The 22,205-nt window shown below is 35.8% G+C and overlaps 1 protein-coding gene across 1 annotated transcript; it reads right to left on the bottom strand.

Moving 5' to 3' along the window:
• Positions 1-497: 497 nt before the first annotated feature.
• Positions 498-21,552, bottom strand: LOC105337379 (glutamate--cysteine ligase catalytic subunit). Its single transcript, XM_011442085.4, has 16 exons — positions 21,271-21,552; positions 17,864-17,973; positions 12,766-12,885; positions 12,323-12,388; positions 12,019-12,132; positions 11,728-11,786; positions 10,472-10,689; positions 8,396-8,512; positions 7,752-7,890; positions 6,483-6,595; positions 5,967-6,059; positions 3,289-3,393; positions 2,938-3,019; positions 2,718-2,836; positions 2,454-2,580; positions 498-1,086 (listed from the first exon to the last, which is right to left on the bottom strand). The coding sequence occupies exons 1-16, from the start codon at positions 21,418-21,420 to the stop codon at positions 827-829; spliced, it is 1,992 nt and encodes a 663-aa protein (XP_011440387.3). The 5' UTR covers positions 21,421-21,552; the 3' UTR covers positions 498-826.
• Positions 21,553-22,205: the final 653 nt, after the last annotated feature.

Here is a 22,205-nt window from a genome sequence, read left to right on the forward strand (position 1 = left end):
TTGTTGACGCTCATTATAAACTTTATGGTTGAATAGCATGATATAACATGAAACAATAAAACGCTGATACATTTACCAATATATATCTTCCATGCTGTGTTTGTGTTTATTGTGTAGCTATTTCAAGTCAATTTTAGGAGGGCCTTTAATAAATTTACCCTATTGAGTATTGATAAGAAGATGTCTGCAACTACATTCAGCTTGGGGAATTGGCTAATGCCTAGGCAAGCTTCTTTATTTAAGCAATTAGAAACAGAACAGTTATTTTTTTCTGAATTCACGCATCATATACGATGTCTTTCACTTAAATGGATAGAACAGTCACTTGTTTCTTGTCTTGATTTGGAAATACTTACAAAAACTACCGGTTCCTGTAGACAGAATCTATGGGAAAGAAATAAAAAGTAACTCGCATGGGAGTGGTTTGAGGTGTTGCAACGTGCTGGTACGCATTTTATTAACTGCACGCGTGTTAGTAAAGAATAAATGACACATAATGAAGATTATCAATTTATATAATTGTACTTTAATTTTCACTGAAATATAGACATTTCCATATAAAAAAATCTCTAATGAAGAATATTAAAATTGGATCCAATAACTGACATTTCAGTGATATTAATTACCTATTAATCAAACCTTTTTGTGTCAACACCATAACAGAGAACAGGGATTGTATCAATAGGATTTCTTACATTAACAGTTCAACACTTTTTAATTATCAAGTTTTGTGTATAACAATGCTACAGTTTTTCCGACGACCCGCAGTCATTGATTGGCTGATCTGAGTGGTCGGTGACAGAGAGTGGTCAGTGAGGGTGGCTCCTTACTCCCCGTTGACCATGTCCTCCCGCATGGTGTTGGTGTAAGTGAACGGGTTCTTCTTGTTGAGATAGTTCTCCGACTTGATGAGGGCCTCAGGAATCGTCAGGTTGGTCTTGGTAGCAGATATGCAGCACTTGCTGCGGTCGATGCAGGCCTGCATCAGGTCGTAGTTAATGCGATCAGACACCACCGAGTCCTGTTTGTAGTCCGGGTGGTGCAGCACAAATCTCCTCATCCACCGGGCAGTGGTCTCCGACTTACCTACCAATGAAATCAAGGGAATCAAATTACTAGTATATAGACCAATCCACACCTAACAAATGGCTGTTGTAAAATTTTTTTTTTTAGACTGTTGTTTAGAGATTTGTAACTCTGTTATTTGACTGTTCTTTCGCCTGAGGATGGAGCAACCTACACATGGAAGGATTAAATTAAATTTTAAAAAGATTTCACAATAGGATTCCCTAATATTTGGTAGCACGAAAAAGGGAAGGTTGTTTTTTTACTTTTTACCTTTGGGTTGAACCGCAAAGGGAAACAACTCAATACACTATTTGCAAATTGTGAATTAGTCTATTCATTATACATTCAAGGCAACAACAATGGTGATTTTACACGATTCTGTTTACCTTAGGCTTTTTAAGATATCAGGTTGAGATAGTTGAATATTGTACTTCTGAATGTTATGCATGAGACTAATTACCTGAGGCTTGGTGAGATACCAGGTTGAGATAATTGGATTTTTCATATCTGGATGTAATACATGAGTTTATTTACCTGAAGCACGGTGAAATATCAGGTTGAGATAGTTGGATATTGTATATCTGGTTGTAATACATGAGTTTATTTACCTGAGGCTTGGTGAGATATCTGGTTAAGATAGTTGGATATTGTATATCTGGTTGTTATACATGAGTTTATTTACCTGAGGCTCGGTGAGATATCTGGTTAAGATAGTTGGATATTGTATATCTGGTTGTAATACATGAGTTTATTTACCTGAGGCTTGGTGAGATATCTGGTTAAGATAGTTGGATATTGTATATCTGGTTGTAATACATGAGATAGTTGGATATTGTATATCTGGTTGTAATACATGAGTTTATTTACCTGAGGCACGGTGAGATATCAGGTTGAGATAGTTGGATATTGTATATCTGGTTGTTATACATGAGTTTATTTACCTGAGGCTCGGTGAGATATCAGGTTGAGATAGTTGGATATTGTATATAAGGTTGTAATACATGAGTTTATTTACCTGAGGCTCGGTGAGATATCAGGTTGAGATAGTTGGATATTGTATATATGGTTGTAACACATGAGTTTATTTACCTGAGGCATGGTGAGATATCAGGTTGAGATAGTTGGGTATTGTATATCTGGTTGTAATACATGAGTTTATTTACCTGAGGCATGTTGAGATATCAGGTTGAGATAGTTGGATATTGTATATATGGTTGTTATACATGAGTTTATTTACCTGAGGCTCGGTGAGATATCAGGTTGAGATAGTTGGATATTGTATATATGGTTGTAATACATGAGTTTATTTACCTGAGGCTCGGTGAGATATCAGGTTGAGATAGTTGGATATTGTATATATGGTTGTAATACATGAGTTTATTTACCTGAGGCTCGGTGAGATATCAGGTTGAGATAGTTGGATATTGTACATCTGGTGTCCACGTCCAGATCCATATCCTCCATACTGTTTAGGTATTGGTTGATGAGAGGAATCATTCCAGGGAAGTCAGCCTACAGACAGAGCCAAAGAACTTAAAGTCTCATTAACCATTGTCAGATACCCATGGTCAGTCTCACATATGCTTACTGATCATGGACTAACTCATTCTCTTGAATACCTTATATCTGAATCAAATGGTTCTACATACGCTGCCGTTGATGATTTCATCGATGGTCATTAATTGACACTGGTCCTCGGTTTTGGTCTGACATTTGGACTCTGAGCAGCACTCGGGCATACACTTGGTGAACTCCTCGGGGGTACAGTCTGTGGACAGATAATAGCCAGCAATGAGTCTACCTCACCCATACAACACAAATACAGTCAGTAGCACGTGTATAAAACTCTGCCATGTTATATGTACAGACCTGTGAAGATTTCTTTCCGGAAGTAGAATTTGTCATTGAGGACTGCATCTTTATTGTGAGCTGTTTTCATGTTTTCATCAACCTAAAAATCATATGAATAGAAGTAGAAAAGATTTCATCTCACATAAATCATAACAGTGTTTTGTGGGGAAAATAAATAAATAAAGTACAAAAATGCTTTGTGGGGAGAATAAATATCCTCAGATGTACCAGCCATTTGCAATTGAAAAATCTCTTGAAAGTTGGTTTGTAGTAATGCTTGTCGTCAGCAAGAATAGTATGCACCTGTACCACAGGTGAGACTTACCTTAGATATAGGGATCACCTAATTCCTCTGTACCTGTGACTTACCTTAGATATCGGGATCACAAAGCTCAGACCGTACGTCAGGATGACCCGAGTCAGGAGGACAATGAACACTGTGTAGGCTGCATTCTCAAAGTCAGACAACTGGACCTGTTATATATCATAGAGTATTACTTTATATCATAGAGTATCACCATATATCATAGAGTATCACCATATATCATAGAGTATCACCATATCTGTCTCAAAGTCAGACAACTGGACCTGTTATATATCATACAGTATTACTTTATATCATAGAGTATCACCATATCTGTCTCAAAGTCAGACAACTGGACCTGTTATATATCATAGAGTATTACTTTATATCATAGAGTATCACCATATCTGTCTCAAAGTCAGACAACTGGACCTGTTATATATCATAGAGTATCACCTTATATAATAGAGTATCACCATATCTGTCTCAAAGTCAGACAACTGGACCTGTTATATATCATACAGTATCACCTTATATAATAGAGTATCACCATATCTGTCTCAAAGTCAGACAACTGGACCTGTTATATATCATACAGTATCACCTTATATAATAGAGTATCACCATATCTGTCTCAAAGTCAGACAACTGGACCTGTTATATATCATAGAGTTTTACTTTATATCATAAAGTATCACCATATCTGTCTCAAAGTCAGACAACTGGACCTGTTATATACATGTATCATACAGTATTACTTTATATCATAGAGTATCACCATATCTGTCTCAAAGTCAGACAACTGGACCTGTTATATATCATAGAGTATCAACATATATCAGAGTATCACCATATATCATAGAGTATCACCATGCATATATCATAAAGAATATAGAGGATATCTATATTGTGTGATTTTATATTTGCTTTATCCAACGAGTTGAAATGGTGTATATAATCGTGAGGCTTGCAGAGCGAATATAACCATTTCAACGAGTTGGATAAAGCAAATATAAAATCACACAATTATAGATGTTCTATTTATGTCATACAATTTGATTTATATTATGAAGCTTTTGAGACGGTCCCTTATATGACCAGAATTGATTTTTCAAAGATTTAAAACGATGATACAACACTGTGTTATGCGGTTATTGTGACCTTGCACAATACAATTTACTACGTCATTTCTGAGATAAATCTAACTGTTTAAATGTAAAGTTTCACTGAAATAAACCTTGAAATAATTTTTTAGCTCTAAATAATTTTTCTTACAGCTCATTTACTTGATAAAATGGAAATACTGATCAGAAGACTTGATTAACCAAGTTTATTGACATACACAAAGTTGCAAATGCTCGTTAGTTTGAATTGACCTGAACAAGCAACAGTTGGTGATGTTTTATAAAACAAACACTAGCATAATGATTTGAAATTGAAAATACTGAATATGGATGCTTACTGGTGGTGGAATAAAAGTCTCATGAAACATTATTTCGGTAAGTTCTTGTATATAATTACAACCAGAGCGTTCTGTTTTCATCGCGTCGTCAGGATGAACTCCTTAATAGTTAACGTAATTTGCAGTTAATTAAACTTCACAAAGCAAATTGAAAGTTGGAAGGGGGCTAAACTTATCAAAAATCTTGACAAACAAGTAAAAGGGTCTTTTGGTTACAGTTATGTATAACTTTGCCAAAAAAGTGGGGGGGGGGGGGGGAATAAGCCCTGCCCCCCCCCCCCCCCCCAACAGCCCACAGGTTCCCACACCTATGCTATGCAGTTATGTGCTTTCATTCATATTTGTAATTTAGATCTTTGACAAAATTCATTTTATATCAATTTTTGTAGTGGATATAGCTATGTTGAAAGTACTACCAAATCTTCAAAAATAGGTCACTGAAGCGTTAAAGCAAGGGGCTGTGTCAAAAATAGTTTGGACCAGAAGTATTTAATAGAGCATCACCCCTTTGATATGTACACCATGTATGATACACCATGTATCATAGAGTATCACTATTTATCATAAAGTATCACCATATATCATAGAGTATCACCATATATCATAGAGTATCACCATATATCATAGAGTATAACCATATATCAAAGAGTATCACCATATATCATAGAGTATCACTATATATCATAGAGTATCACCATATATCATAGAGTATCACCATATACCATAGAGTATCACCATATATCATAGAGTATCACCATATATCATAGAGTATCACCATGTATCATAGAGTATCACCATATACCATAGAGTATCACTATATATCATAGAGTATCACCATATATCATAGGGTATCACTATGTATCATAGAGTATCACCATATATCATAGAGTATCACCATATAAAATAGAGTATCACCATATATCATAGAGTATCACCATATACCATAGAGTATCACTATATATCATAGAGTATCACCATATATCAAAGAGTATCACCATATATCGTAGAGTATCACCATATACCATAGAGCATCACTATATAACATAGAGTATAACCATATATCATAGAGTATCACCATATATCACAGAGTATCACTAAATATCATAGAGTATAACCATATATCAATGACATATAGAGAGTAAAGAGTATCACACAGTATTGACATCCTCAAAGTATGATAACTGAACATGCTTACGGGGCCAGGTAACCTATTTCAAGATCATAAACCTTTTACAGAAACATTGCTTGGTCATCCTAAATGCTGTCTGATAAAAAATTTACCTCCATTGGTCTGAATTCCACCCTCCATCCGATGTTACTGTTGGGGGGAGGGGGTTTAAACCTCATGGTCTGCCAATTAGTGGACTGGATATTCTGTGAAAGAAAACACCACAAACAATCGGGTTAGGTTTCCTTTTTCCCTTGGAGGATAAAATTTTGATAAAGGGTCATACTGATCAGCCTGTAATGCAGAAATATACCACGGAATCATTAGATTTCTCAAATGGTGGCTCAAATATCATGGAATTTGTGGGTACCTCTCATCCACGAATTAACATCCTCCACAAATGAATTAATTAGGGTTATAAAGTCATATTTCCTTTTGTATGTAAAAGAGAATATACAAAATTACGTCTCCACGAACCTGTAAATTTTAAGCAATCCACAAAAATTGGCCCTAATGAATTTTAATGATTCCACAGTATACTAGAAGCAAGATAAACAGGTCTCTGCCCCCTTCTTCCTCAATTATACATAAATGAATTGATTTTAAATTTATATGTCATTCTTACATACCTCAAAGTGGTCTGTATCTTTTTCGTCATCCTGGTTGACTTTTTCACTGAACAGTGAGACAGGGTCTCTGATGAACAAGTGAGCGATGTGTTTGGAGAGAGGCTCGTCGACATCTGTTATAAACAACAAAACCATGATCAGTTTTGTATGATAATCATGGACAATAAAACCCTAACCTGTGTAACAGATTAATAAAGGGTTTGCTCACACAATGAAGAATAGATAAAACAAATTTTTCTACATGTACATCTACGTCTGTAACAAAAAAACAAACAAGAAACCAATCAGAAAGCTGAACAGGTGTATAGACTTATAATGAAAATACTGTAGATTCCTCATTAAAAGTGAGGAATTTATTTCCACATAAAATCGCGAGAAGCAAACCTCACAGACTTTAAAATCTCACTTTTATTTTTCAGAAATTTTGAATTATAAGAAATCATAACAAAAAAATTGGTGATCGCCATTTATATTCTCGCGATTTGATAGAAAACAGTGGAATTGCGGAATTTAGTACTCGCGTAATATAAGGAATTTACAGTAGGACCCAGGCAAGTTCATGCATGGCCTAAATACTAATAATATACAGTGGGGCCTCAGATATCCGGACGCCAGATAACCGGACGCTTCAGTTTACGGACGATTTTATTTGGGAACAGATTTTTTATACGTTATTTTGTCTCATTTATCCGGAATTTCGTGTTCCGGATCCGGACGGTCTGTTATTACCACAAAACACTAATTTACTACTAATCTTGCTTCATTTAACCGGACGGCAAATTTTAATGATACCCTACTCAGTACAAAAGATTGCCCCTGCAATTAAGTTTCACACCTTTTTTACGTGCTAGACCCTCATGAGTAGCTTGCATAAACACACTGACTTCCCAAAGCACTTTCAAAAATTGAAAAATTGCGAACAACAGAGTATCACACACATATCACACTTGGACACAAAGAATTTAGATAGATTCGGTTGTCATTATTGTCCGGTTAATATTTCATAATAAAATGCTAAAATAAAGCAGAGTTCTTTATCTCTTAAAAACGTTCATATCAACAGACAACTCTAGCATGTGTTGCTATATGGTACGAAATGCAAAAAAAACCTAGTATCAACCCTGGGAGCCATTGTATACTAATACATTATCATTCATGACAACAATAAGACATATTTCAGATATCCGGACGCTTCACCTATCCGGACGATTGTACTTGGGAACGAAAGCGTCCAGATAACTGAGGCTCCACTGTATAAAGATTTCTTACTGGCTGCGATGAGTTCCTTGTAGATGTCATGATCATAAACAAGGTCAAGGTCATTACAACATCGGTAACAGGGCGAAAGGTAACTGTCGATCGAGTCGTAGCGGGATTTATTGATCACAAACTTGTTCTCTTTTAAAGGCTGAAACAGAAGTAACAGTGAAAATCATCAAACTTAAAAATCAGAACATTACTGAAAGCATCATGAACCATGGTACAAGGCATTTATAATTCATTATGCATTACCAAAACTTCCCTCACACAAATATCCATCGTCTCAAGCCACGGGTTTTGTGTCCATTCTATTTCCACAGTATTATTTGTGGAAATAGAATGGACACAAAACCCGTGGCTTGAGAAGATGACAAATATCCAAACTTTTTAAACAGATTTTTAGCATCAAACTACAATGTGCATATTGAAAATATTAATTTTTTTTTTCATCCAAAATTAAATTATCAAATGTTACATTGTTCCAAAGAATCTACAATACGACAAAGAGATAGAACAGAATTTATCAATTGATAAAACTTGATCTCTCCATGCAATGCTAAGGATATAATTATCGGTATGAACTCCATTTTGTAATAAATCACATTAACTGGTTTTCGAAAAGTTCAGAGGCTGACATGCTGTTGACGACATACCTTCTCTCCTCTCTCCTCGTCCGTCCGATCGTCAACAGACTGAGATATAACTGTCCACCTCGCATCAATATCAGCAAGATGGCCGCGGAATATAGGAGCAGCAGCACTAAGGGCCAGCTGTAAACAAATCGTATTTCATCAAACTAGAAAAAAACTGAGAGAACATGGTTTTTTATTCAACCATCCAAATCAAGTGAGCCAGCAAATAATGTCTTTAAGTTACAAGTACTTATATTTACATTTTCCAGTGTCTTTGACTGAAATAACACAAATCGATTTTCTAATGTAGAGGCCAATACATTTCATCAATGACTATTTCAAGAGCATTCGATGGTTGTGGCAGAAAATACTTATAAGAAGGTACAGCAAAATATTCAAATTTCAAAGCTTATTAAATTATGCCATTTTTTCCTTTACTAAACTAGAAAACTGACCAGTCAGGAAGGGCCCCGCTATGACAATTAATATAGAGAAGTGAAAAAAACTTTGAATTCCATCCTCTTTATATTAACAATGATGAAAAATAAATGCCCGGCATAAGATGTAAAGAACTGCAATATATATAAGGTGGTAAAAAAAAGAAATGAAAATTATAAGTAAGAACTGTATTTTTAAAATTTCAAGATAATTCCCGAATGTCCAAAAACTCAAAATAGTAACCTTGTATCTGCATAAAACAGGGATAACCTCATGTCTTGTAAAAAAAACTAAATGAAATGTGTATTTAAAAAAGATTTAAACAGGTGTTTTATAAAATGCAAGCCTTCAGTGAATGCAAATACATTGTATCACCCAGGGTTGACCTCAACTTCAAAACAAACATCAGTTGCAGACAAAGGTGTTCATTAATCTTCATATGACAGATAGAGATAAGCCTCTAAATTTTCTGCAGCAGGCAAGATAATTAATCCCAGGGGATTAATTGTTCTGCTCTCTCATCCTTTTCTTCTAAATTTACAATAAGATTTTTTTTTCAGAAATGACAGAATGGGGTTATTATCTGATTACCTGTTAAAATTAACAGCATAAAGGCAGAAAAAAATAAAATTAATAATTAAAAAATAAAATAGTGAAAAAGGATATCTTAATATATATTTTGATTTTAGAATTCAATAAAATTTCATAAATCATTGTGTACGGTATTTTAACCAAAATAAAGTATGAATATTATATATTTTAAATCCATATTTCTAAGAATGTACACAATACTATACATCATTCAAAATTAACCTTAACTTCAATACAAAGTTCATTTTGAAGACACAGGTAGTGCAGTAATTAATCTCAATGATTTTCTTCCTGTGGAAGGTTAATTAATCCCAAAGGACAAATATTGCACAGCCTTCCAAATACTGTATACAATGGTAACATTCTCAGCAGTTATCTCTCTTTGCCCATTATCATTATGCATAGTTAAGGAATTTACCCCACCACCCCAGCTCCAAACCAGAAGACATAGAGAACCAAACTTAGCATCAAAATATGTATTTCTGCCTACTGAACTACCATACCAAATTTGAACTTGATTGGGCAACCATGAAAAAAGTTATTAGAAAAAAAAAGAAAATTTGTGGACAGAAGAGTGACAGACGGACGGACGGACAGAAGGACGGACGGACAGAGTGATTACTATAGGGCACCCGCAAATCCTTGCGGGGCCCTAATTATAGTTTATAGCCAAACAAATCAGATTTCAGAATTTACGGACGACCACCCAGCCTCCTTAATATTCATTCTTACAATGGCTGTAAATTTAATAAATATAAGTATTAATAAGGAATCATTCTTTGAATATTTTGAAATGATCAAATACGGTCGGGCGTGACCATATTTATCATAAAGCCATTCAGGATTTATATTGGATTTGATGACTCCCGACCATATTTGATCACCCCAGAGATACTCAGAGAATAATTCCTTATTCCTTGAATAAAACAACAATTTTCCATTAAAAATAGGAACAAAATAGCTCATTTTCAAATTACATGTATGACTGAATACAAAACAAGGTGTCAATAGAAGATTTTTCAATTAGCAGTTGCTGGAAAAATGAGTTTAAAGGGGGACAACTCCTACCATGATAGGGCAGAGTGGGGCCAGCTCGTCGTACAGTGTCCGGGCCTCGGTGATGTTACAGGCCTGGAACGTGACTTGAAGACAGCTACAGCCCATCCCAAAGCCCATACAGTCCATGTAAATGTGGTCAGGCTTAGCCCCCGCCCGAGCCTCTCCATCATCCCCCAGGGCCTGGAAGTCGTCCAGGTAGGGCGACCTTGTGTTCTTGTCCTTGTACACTGTCAGAGAGAGCATGGAAAGTTAGAGAACAGACAGAAATATCTAAAAAGTTATCTGATTTAATATTTAATCTATATTTCTGTCCAACTACATTTAGAAAAAGTAATGTTTGCATCATAAATTTGGAGAAATAAACGGAAAATAATCCTTATACTATGCTCAAATAGCGTAACAGTACGTACAAAAATGGTACTGATTTGCAGGATGTGATAAGTATTGATCCATTTTGGAGAAATAATACCAAGAATCTAGCTAACACCTTGTGTGATTTAAGATGGTATAGGACACCTGTCAATATTAATGTGGTTAAAAGTACATTGTTGTCAAAATACTTCAACGTCTTAAAATATTTAATTTTACAATTTATGACCAAAAAATTTGAAGGTTTTTTGCAAGGGTAAATTTACAAACGCCCCAGCTGGATTTGAACTCATGACTTAAATATTATTTTGTAATAATTGTTTATTTGTTTACACTCTAACCCATTGTGCTATGCTGTTAAGTAACTTTTTCAGAAAAGAAAAAATTTATAAAATTATACTTGACTTTGTTTATTTCGATTAGAGGTACGTCACAATATGGAGGTGTCCCATACCACCTAATATTTAAATTACAATTTACCCTTCTGTAAGTATTATCAATTCATGTCAAGCTTAATTGACTACTGATAAAAATTGGAAGACAATCAGAGGAAGACTGCCCATTATTCCTGGTCAAACTGCAGTGACACATGAAAAAAATCAAAATAGAAATATACCAGGACTATAAGAGTTATGACCCTTGAAATTCACTCAGTAGTGTTGATACCTTTAACAGTTAAACTGGTGAGATACATGTATTGGTAGCTTGACTACTTAATCCTTGGAGTCCAATGTTTACTCCACACAAGAGAAAGTTAATATTAAGGTCAACAGTGTAGGTGCAATCCCCCCCAGGTCTGTTACAAACACTACACTGACTCGGATTGGACAGCGTTCTACACAAACAATGGATTCACTTATTGACTAAGTATAAAATCAAGTAGAATTGAGAATCACCTGGAATGTTTATTGCTACTTTTTTATTCCTTCTCTGACGAATATTTCTGGTTAATGTTCTAAAAAATAAAAATAAATATACAATAGGTACTGATGACATTATATATTACAGTCATACATGTACACACTATGATTTGAAATTTAAATCAACAGCACTTTAACTTTGAAGGTCAAATTTGTTAACAAACAGAGTGAATGCTAAATCTTGGGTGTCTAGTAAAAACATGGGTTTGAGATTTTAACTTATAAATATCTTGCGTTTCCAGGGAAAATGAATTATTAAGTTTTTACTTAAATCGTGGATGTCCGGGGAAGATGGCCTGATCCGGATAAAAGAGTGAGTGGGAGGCTCCATCAGAGGGTGTGGGTGGATGTTCCGGGTCAGTGAATCCAGGACTTCCAGTTCTTGAATCCAAAAAAAAAAAAAGAAAATCAATAAGTCCATGTTAATACATGTACACTCAGAAATCTCCAACATGTTTATATTAAAAGGTAAATAACATTTTTCTGGAGCAGTGTCCTTTTGAAGGAACCTACAGTCCCAAAGGGACAGAAATATCTTACCTAAAAAAAGAGGTCAGACACAAATTCCTACCTGGGAAAAGAAGTCAGACACAGAGGGACTATGTCCTTCCCACACCATTTCTGAATTTCCTCTCTCCTGCACAGACAAAAAATGAATCAATTCTAAAATTTGTAACCAACAACAAAAAATTTAAAATAAGATTTAGATGTAAAAGGAAACCAAAATCTGAAATAGTGTCCCTGCAAGATACATGTATCTTCTTTGATAAAATCTATGACAGAATGCCTATTATGCAACAATCCTCTTCTGATTCATATCAAATTAACACGCACTTATATATCCCATTTCATATAATACTGTACATTACGAACTCGTTTTGCCTTGCATAATGAATACCTATAAATTTACTTAGGGTTCAAGTTTTCAAAAACAATTTTTCGTTGTTCATGATTGGACTCGACTACAATGAAGTGAGCCATCTCTTTCCCTAGGGTATCTCTCGGGTTCCTTACCTGAGTCTCATGTTGGACTCGACTACATTGAAATGAGCCATCATTCCTCCGTAAGGTTTCCCGGGGGTGCCCTCCACCATATAATTGGCATACTCGGGTCTCCATGTTGTGGGATGGTTCCTGCAATACAGCCAGGGAATCAAATATCCAAAACATCCAAAAAAATTGCAAAAGTTTTATATTGTCACATGATGCTGTGCTAGTTTTGACCTTCAGCCTTTGAAGGCTTTTACTGATCAGCTGCCTAACCTTGATCTGTCATCAACATTAGCTATATGAAATAATATTGATTAACCATTAAATGGAAAAATAAGAAATTTATTTCAGCTAATGTAAGGGAGTTAAACACTCCTGAGACACAGAAAAAAATCTACTCATGGTCTAAAAAATGTAACACTGGAATTATTTTGCTACAAGAGACACATTTAATAGAAAAATACAAATCACTTCATAACCGAAACAGGAAAGGTAAATCCTTTTACGCTTTTAGGGATGCAACATTTAGTAAGGGTGTGTCTATATTGTTCAACAAAGAAATAATTTAACGTGAAGATAATGAAAATCAACTAATGGGAAGAGAATTCTGATTAATCTTGAACTCAATGGAAACTCTCCTTCCCTTCTCTCTCTCTCTCTCTCTCTCTCTCTCTCTCTCTCTCTCTCTCTCTCTGAGTCTCTCTCTCACTCTGTTTCTCTGAGATGTGCTGTGTCACAGTGATTCATCACAATTTGAGATCACTACAATCCCTCCATTTAACAGCTAAGAATGTCACACACACATTTAAGCTTTGGAGTAGATAAAGCATTTCTCCTCTCTCATTTGTATGCTAGTCACAATTTCTTTTTTTGCTTCGCCAATTGTCTGTCATTGAAATCTAGATCAGTAACTTATGTTATTCAAACCTTTTGTCTCATATAGATGGGAAACACATTCAATTAAAGAAGTTTACATTTTCATTCTTCCCATGTTAAAACTTTAACTTCTAAACAATGAAAGAGGAAAGAGATGATCAAATACAGGACAAGAATAATGCACAGAGAGTACCGGACCGTAATTGTTTTATATCTTAAAATTTTAGCATCCGTAAACTCTTTAAAAGTTGTAAGTCAGCACAGCTTGTGTATACTACGAAATCTGATGATCTTCCACTTAGTTGTTACCAAAAATATTTCTAACCTTGAGATTTGGAGGTAATAACATAGTTTTTTTTCTGACACAATTGATGGAGTACTGAGAACCATAGCAGAGTGCCTGTGTTGTGACATCTATCAGCTTGAATGATTGAATACAACTGACATTTATCAGCTTTTTGTGAATGGATATTATTTTATACTGTACAGTTGTGTCTTACATGAAATTCATGTGGAGAAACGCATTCAACATGAATCTCCAAACAAAAATATTATCACGAAGTTCCATATAAATTTCATTAATTTTTTTTTTTTTTTATAAAGCTTTATTTTTATGCAAGAAAATACAAAACCAAGTACCATGCATGTGACAATGAACATTAATTCATATGATTTATTCTCTATCAAAATATTGGGAAATTCTTATTAAATGTGTTGAAAAATGTTCACATGTAATTCTTGTAAGGAACAACTGCTGGCACTGTATGGTAGTGGATCGTGTGTGTACGGTGGTGGATCGTGTGTGAGGTGGTGGATTGTGTGTGTATGGTGGTGGATCGTGTGTGTATGGTGGTGGATTGTGTGTGTATGGTGGTGGTACAAGTATGTGTGGTGGTGAATAGTGTGTTTATGGTGGTGGAAAGTGTGTGTATGGTGTTGGATCATGTGTGTATGGTGGTGGATCATGTGTATACGGTGGTGGATCGTGTGTGTATGGTGGTGGATTGTGTGTGTATGGTGTTGGATCCTGTGTGTATGGTGGTGGATCATGTGTGTACGGTGGTGGATCCTGTGTGTATGGTGGAGGATCGTGTGTGTATGGTGGTGGATAGTGTGTGTATGGTGGTGGATCATGTCTATGGTGGTGGATTGTGTGTGTATGGTGGTGGATTGTGTGTGTATGGTGGTGGATTGTGTGTGTATGGTGGTGGATTGTGTGTGTATGGTGGTGGTACAAGTATGTGTGGTGGTGAATAGTGTGTGTATGGTGGTGAATAGTTGGTGCGTTCAGAGTAATGCCGTTGGCAGACAAAAGTTACCACTGGTAATTTTTTGTACCATTGGTATGCCAACGGTACCAATGTTTGCCGATAAAATTTACCATAGGTAGACATTTCTGCAGACGATCTAGAGCTCTGTTAGCGATGGTAACTTTTTTATGACGTCACAAAAATGGCGAATATTGTGTATGCATTAAAGGCAACAGATTATTTTCACGGCTTTTCCGCCTGAAATCTTGTTGTAGCTGAACAATTTCTTATAAGCATTGTAACATGCCATAAGTACAACTGAATAAAATTTCATTCCGTATATGTAGGCAAGTTGCAGGTGAGTGGGGACATTGGTTGGAATATGAATGACATCTAAAGCATCATTTTGAAATAGAAAGTTTTCTCCAATTTTTTGCCTATGATGTAGGCTACTGGTACTGTACCAGTTATCGGCTAAGACCAATTATCGGCCAAACCGAGGGTTCGGGTTTATAGCATGCGACTATCCGAGATTTTTTAATTCAGTCGTCTGTTTCGAATAAAGAAAAGTAAGTTTGCTGGAAAACTTTCTTGAATATGTTTTAAACATGAGCTTTAACGATCATTGTTTACCGCTGATTTACATCTTTGCACTTTCAGCTGTGGGGAAAGTGACGTAATAAGTTAAAAATAGAATATGACCTCTTTGTGATACGTTTTATATCCCTTCTTTGATTTGACATATAATATCAATGCATATTAAATTTCTCAACAATAGGAATTTACTAAATTCTGAAGGATTCATGGTGCAGTTGAACGCCTAATTGCACAATTATGTATTGAACAGCATACGTTTTTATGTATTACCGTATGACGATAAACAGATAATTTTATGAGTTTTGTTTATGTATAATAACCCCACGACCTATAGGCTGACCCTGCAATTGACATAATTCAATTTTCACTTTGCAGAATATGAAATCAACATGTAAAGGAATTTTACTGGGTTATTATCACGAGGCCGATAACTGGTACAGTAAATCGTAAAAACTCGGCAAATTCGGAGCGTGCTAAATAGCACAAAAACAATATGTTTGGGTTCTAAATGATGATATAATCTAACGATGGATAAATAAGGAGTTCACCATTCAAAGTATGTCAAGTTTTATTCAAATATATCAAGAAATAAGGAAACACGAAAAGAAAACGTAAAATTATAGCCGATAACTGGTACAGTGCCAGTATCTATTCGGCCTCAATATTTTTCAAGGAAGAAAATATATTCTATAAAAAACTTTCTTTTATAGATGTTCTAAAACCGATCAGCCATACATCGTAAGCTCTCAAATAGAGTTTCCACAAAACACCAACAGTTTTTTTATTTTTACATTAGGGGTAGGACCCTTTAGATTGTTATTGGCAATAACCATAGCATTTAATTTACTTTCTAATGTGTCCCTGGCTGGACAACCGGTATAAAAATCATCGGGTGTATATGATAGTAAAGTAATCTCATATGATAATGACTTATTTTAGCCATGTTTTTCAAAAATCTACACACGTTTTTTTGCAGGAGAAAAAAAATTTAAGAAAAAATACTTTACTGTACACAAATAATATTTCTGAATGTACAAAATGATCAACGAGGCAAAAATATTGCATCTTGGTTTGACATTTTGCGCTAAATAATCAACCAGTGTTAACAATGGTACACCAAAGGTACCATTGTTAACATTGGTAAATTTCCCACTTTTTGTACCCCAAAACTCGTTCAGAGTACATATGGGTCCAATTGCACCAGTGGCATCAATTGTTACCATTGGCAAACAGGTATTGGTACCACTGGAAATACTCTGAACGCACCCAGTGTGTGTATGGTGTTGGATCGTGTGTGTATGGTGGAGGATCGTGTGTGTAGGGTGGTGGATCGTGTGTGTATGGTGGTGGATTGTGTGTGTACGGTGGAGGATTGTGTGTGTATGGTGGTGGATCGTGTGTGTATGGTGGTGGATCATGTGTGCATGGTGGTGGATCATGCATGTATGGTGGTGGATCATGTCTTTGGTGGTGAATTGTGTGTGTATGGTGGTGGATCATGCATGTATGGTGGTGGATCATGTATATGGTGGTGGATCGTGTGTGCTGGTGGTGGATCATGCATGTATGATGGTGGATCATGTGAATGGTGGTGGATTGTGTGTGTATGGTGGTGGTACAAGTATGTTTGGTGTTGGATCGTGTGTGTATGGTGGTGGATAGTGTGTGTATGGTGTTGGATTGTGTGTGTATGGTGGTGGATCTTGTGTGTATGGTAGTGGATCGTGTGTGTATGGTGGTGGATCATGTGTGTACGGTGGTGGATCGTGTGTGTATGGTGGTGGATTGTGTGTGTATGGTGGTGGTACAAGTATGTGTGGTGGTGAATAGTGTGTGTATGGCGGTGGATAGTGTGTGTATGGTGTTGGATCGTGTGTGTATGGTGGTGGATCGTGTGTGTACGGTAGTGGATCCTGTGTGTATGGTAGTGGATCGTGTGTGTATGGTGGAGGATCGTGTGTGTATGGTGGTGGATCATGTGTGTATTGTGGTGGATTGTGTGTGTATGGTGGTGGATCATGAGTGTATGGTGGAGGATCGTGTGTGTACGGTGGTGGATCCTGTGTGTATGGTGGTGGATCGTGTGTGTATGTCGGTGGATCATGCATGTATGGTGGTGGATCATGTCTATGGTGGTGGATTGTGTGTGTATGGTGGTGGATCATGCATGTATGGTGGTGGATCATGTGTATGGTGGTGGATCGTGTGTGCATGGTGGTGGATCATGAATGTTTGGTGGTGAATCATGTGTATGGTGGTGGATCGTGTGTGCATGGTGGTCGATCATGCATGTATGGTGGTGGATCATGTGTATGGTGGTGGATTGTGTGTGTATGGTGGTGGATTGTGTGTGTACAGCGGTGGATCGTGTGTGTATGGTGGTGGATCGTGGTTCTTACTTGGGGTTGTCGTTCTCCGCCTTCTGTAGTGTCTTCAGGATAGGTTCAGCACACAGGGCCAGCTGGGCTTTCTTCTGCTCATTGTTCAGTTTGACCAACATATACTCTATCTACAACACGCAATTTGACAGTTCAAGCCAGCAAAAACTTGGAGCAAATCTGTAAACATTACTTCATTGTTAATCAGATAATTTGTAGGAGCAATATCCCCAAAGGAGCTCTCTTCTAATAGGTGCCTTGTTCGTGATGTGACCTTGAACTTTGGTGATTGATCTCGTATCAGGATAGAACATTATTTTTCTACATCAAGGGTGTGGGGATGCTGAGTTTTCTAATTAATCTAATTAATAGATCATAAACCAACCTTTGAACTTTTAACTTTGGGGATAACAACTTTTCCATGCATTTCTCTATTAAGTTGTCAATGATTATTATGATATAATTTTATTATCTTGCAGTATTGCAATTTAAATATATATATGGCTAGAATTTGAAAGATATTTGTATACAGTCAAAATTTCTTATCTTGAACTAGATGGGACTGGTTAAAACTTCGAGATATCCCAGTATTTTAGATATTGAGGGTAAAATACTTAAAAAATAAGTGGTTGGGACTTACTGTACAAATCACTTTCACATATCCACATTGTTAACAAGATATCAGTGTTCAAGATATCAAAGTTTAACTGTACATGTACATGTATATCATTACACATCAAGTGAAATAAAACTGAAATTGAACACGTACTTGTAAGGATTTTTGCTTTTAATTAACAATCTGAAATATAAATGACCCAAAGCTGATCTGCTCTTCATCTCGGATTGATATTTTACGTTTAACAGATGATAGCAAATGACGTGGACAACAATTGAACTGAAATAAGCGTGACTTCAGACTTTCTTTTTCTCAATCCTAATGTTGGATTTTATAATTATAATGCTAGAGAATTCTAAAGGAAAACATGAAAAGATCAAAAAGACGTCTCAACAGCTACTAGTATTACGGTAGTATCTTTTCAATACGGTACTACTCTTGGACTTTAAATCACTGTTTTAATAGGCCATTCAACTCTCAATCTCACAGGCAGAACTTTGCGTTGGTGTATTTATTTGAAGTATAAGGACACCTATAGGGACACAGAAAGTTAAGTTCTAGAACATTAATATGATGACATGTAGCAAATATGTTCTAAGAATATCTAAATTTGGTAGGCCGAGTACTGCACCTTGTGAATGCTGTGTCAAACAGTATTAAGATAGATGATAAAATTTCTTGACCGTCGAGCCTGACTGAATGTAGATAATTATAGAGAGAAACTGGCATGAAAATGCCATATTGTGGTAATATATATATATATATATAAATAGTACAAGTGACACAATCACACAAACATAATATATAAAGCTGTAATTACGAAAATTAACCATAATCATCGACAAAAAAATCATACAAGGATTTTCTACCCCACCTACTACTTTAATGAGTATGGTATTTTTTTGCCCCCTTGCTATTACACTGGTTGACTTAATTTAGTTTGGGATTTACACTCCTTACCTACAACTACATAATTAAAGTCATTAAACCATGAAACCATGATACACTTGTACGGTACAACAATTCCAAAGCAGAGGGGGGGGGGGTTATTCACCTGAATGTAAGACAGCTTCCAAAAACTTAAGACTCAGATGTTTCCTAGATATTCTCAAAACACATCACATTCCTGAGATAGCCTCTAATTAAGCCTGCTGGACCAGGGATGTATATACGTCCCTGGCTGGACAAATGACCACGGACTATCTCAGATGCTTCGATTGTTTCCTCATATATTATTGCACGTAATAAGATTGACCTGACATATGACAAAATATTAGGTATTAAGTTCAAACTGTTATGTTCCTTTGGTGTTAACATTTTTGTACTGGTCAAAGCACGTCTTGGCAGGCTTAACTTATAAAATTAATCAGATTTCATTTCAGAGTGACTTTCAACTACTACGGGTATTTCCATTATTGGTTTATTATCTCCTCCATTGTGAGAAACTTTAACCCTTTCATTATAGAAATGAAAAATACAGCATTTAAAAACTGAATTGATATCTGTAAGGACAAGTTCAGGTCTTTTGATGGGATTAGGTCCACTGTCTAACAGTTAGAACCAGGGTCTGCTGCCTGTGGATTTAATTATAATGCCGGTACTTTATACACCTACATCAGATTAATATATATTACTACAAATTCCTGATGTTAAAAATTGATCATTTTCTGAGATTTTGTTTATTTTAAAATAAATAATTTTTTTTAAAAATGCAAGATTAGTTAAGTTGGACTCTAAACATAATGACAAAAAAACCAGTCATCTTTGCACAGTGAAAACAAGTTTCAGAGACCTGATTTGCCATTGGGGATTGAACCCAGGTCCTCAGGCTCACAAATCCAGCATTTTATCAATGGTGCGAGAGGAAAATCCCACAAGATAACTCTTGTTCCTGTGTGTCCAAACCACATCATGTTTTGCTTAATATGTACTGTCTGTTTTGGAAGAGCTCCACATTAATCACATCAGGTGGAAAAACATAAAACATACGACAAAGTACTAATAAAAAAGTCGGGGGGGGGGGGGGGGGGGGGGGGGAGGAAGGGGTTGTTGTTTTACATTGCAAATGACACGGCTAATGAGAGTGTTAAAAAAAATATTGTGTGAGGTGTAGTAAAAAAACAGGCCTACCACTGACATATTAACGTTATGTGTTACATGGTTTATTAATTGTAGTTGACTTAAATTAATACAGTTAATACATGGTCTGTATATTCCATAAGGGGCATCAAATCGGGTGAGGAATAAATCATCTTAGATGCAAATAATGCACACAAAACATAGGAATCGGTGTTTAAAAAGATCAAATATAATTCAAGTCATACAGAGTTTATCTATCTATTTATTTACTTATTTATTTAGACACCTGATTTGATTGATGGGGTCAATGCCTGATAACACGGCTCTTTTATACAAGGTCTGGGACAAAACTACCCGTCTAGAAGCAGGAATTCAGTAAACATAAAAATATCAATAACACACATAGCATAGCATGGTGCTGATGATTGTCTATCTCAGACTGATCCAGTAATATCTGGATATATTTGTTCAATTAGACCAGAACTTTTCAGCCATTTAGAATTACTCTAACTTGAACACCCGATACCTTTCATTACACCTAACTGGCTGACACCTGAATACACCCATAGATTTCATGTTCCATTTCTTAGCCCAATCAATGGTTAACGTCCTGGCACACCTATAGCTATAACATCGTGTCCTATTATGAACATGACATCCCCAAAAGGCTTGTCATACCGAGTTGCATATCATCACAGAGTTGTCTGGGCCCTTTCTGACCATCCATTCTTACCTCGTCACCCCAGTAAAGGACATCTTTGGTTCTGTCCTGCAGTTTGTGGTACAGATTGATAAATTGCTTGATGCCATGTTTCCGCACGTGATCTGCCTTGGCTTTCGTTTCCGGCCAGTCCAGTGGAGAGCCCTCGGACAGTAAACCCATATTTATTGAAAATTCACAAAATTCCCGAAGTGTGTGGCTCTGACAGTCAGCTTGCTTCTAAAAACCCATAGTGTAAATAATAACGTGCTCTAATGTTTATATTTGGATGACGGTCGGGCGGGCATGCGCGATCTCCCTGAAATGGCGATTAAAAAAATCAAAGTCCTGAAAGTACTGAGACGTACAAAGTTTGTACAGTTGAAAATCTTTTGATTTTGAAGTTGTTTTTTTTTTCGCGTTTTTGGTATTTTGAATATATGTTATGTTTTATAGACCTGACGGATTAATGACCGAGGATATAATTACGATAACGGAGACGAGGGTTCACATATAGCAGAGACATAAATAACAGAGATTGGCAACTCTGCCATTAGTGTGTTTTGTTGTTGAAAAATGTTACGGGACCAATCTGTACCTTGAGAACTACATATAAGTAAAATTGATATATTGATCTTAATCCAAGAGTATATTGTTTTTATGTAAAATGTGCATAGGATTTAGAAGTTTTTGAAGCAATGAATTGAAAATTAAGATTAATATATAGAAAATATATAGGTCAGCTATAAAACGTTGGCGAAATCTCGGACGACGGGAAGCTAACTGTCACCTGAAACTCTATTAATATTGTTTAAAGGACACAAACTCATAAAAATATAATATTTTGAATGTTTTGGTAATAGGATTTAGCTGTTTTTATTTTTATATATTTGTTTATTAGAAAGATATACTGATTTTAACAAATTAATTGATATTTTAACAAATAGCAATTGAATAGATAGCCCCCG

This window comes from Magallana gigas, chromosome 5 (assembly GCF_963853765.1).
Source record: "Magallana gigas chromosome 5, xbMagGiga1.1, whole genome shotgun sequence".
Taxonomy (NCBI): domain Eukaryota; kingdom Metazoa; phylum Mollusca; class Bivalvia; order Ostreida; family Ostreidae; genus Magallana; species Magallana gigas.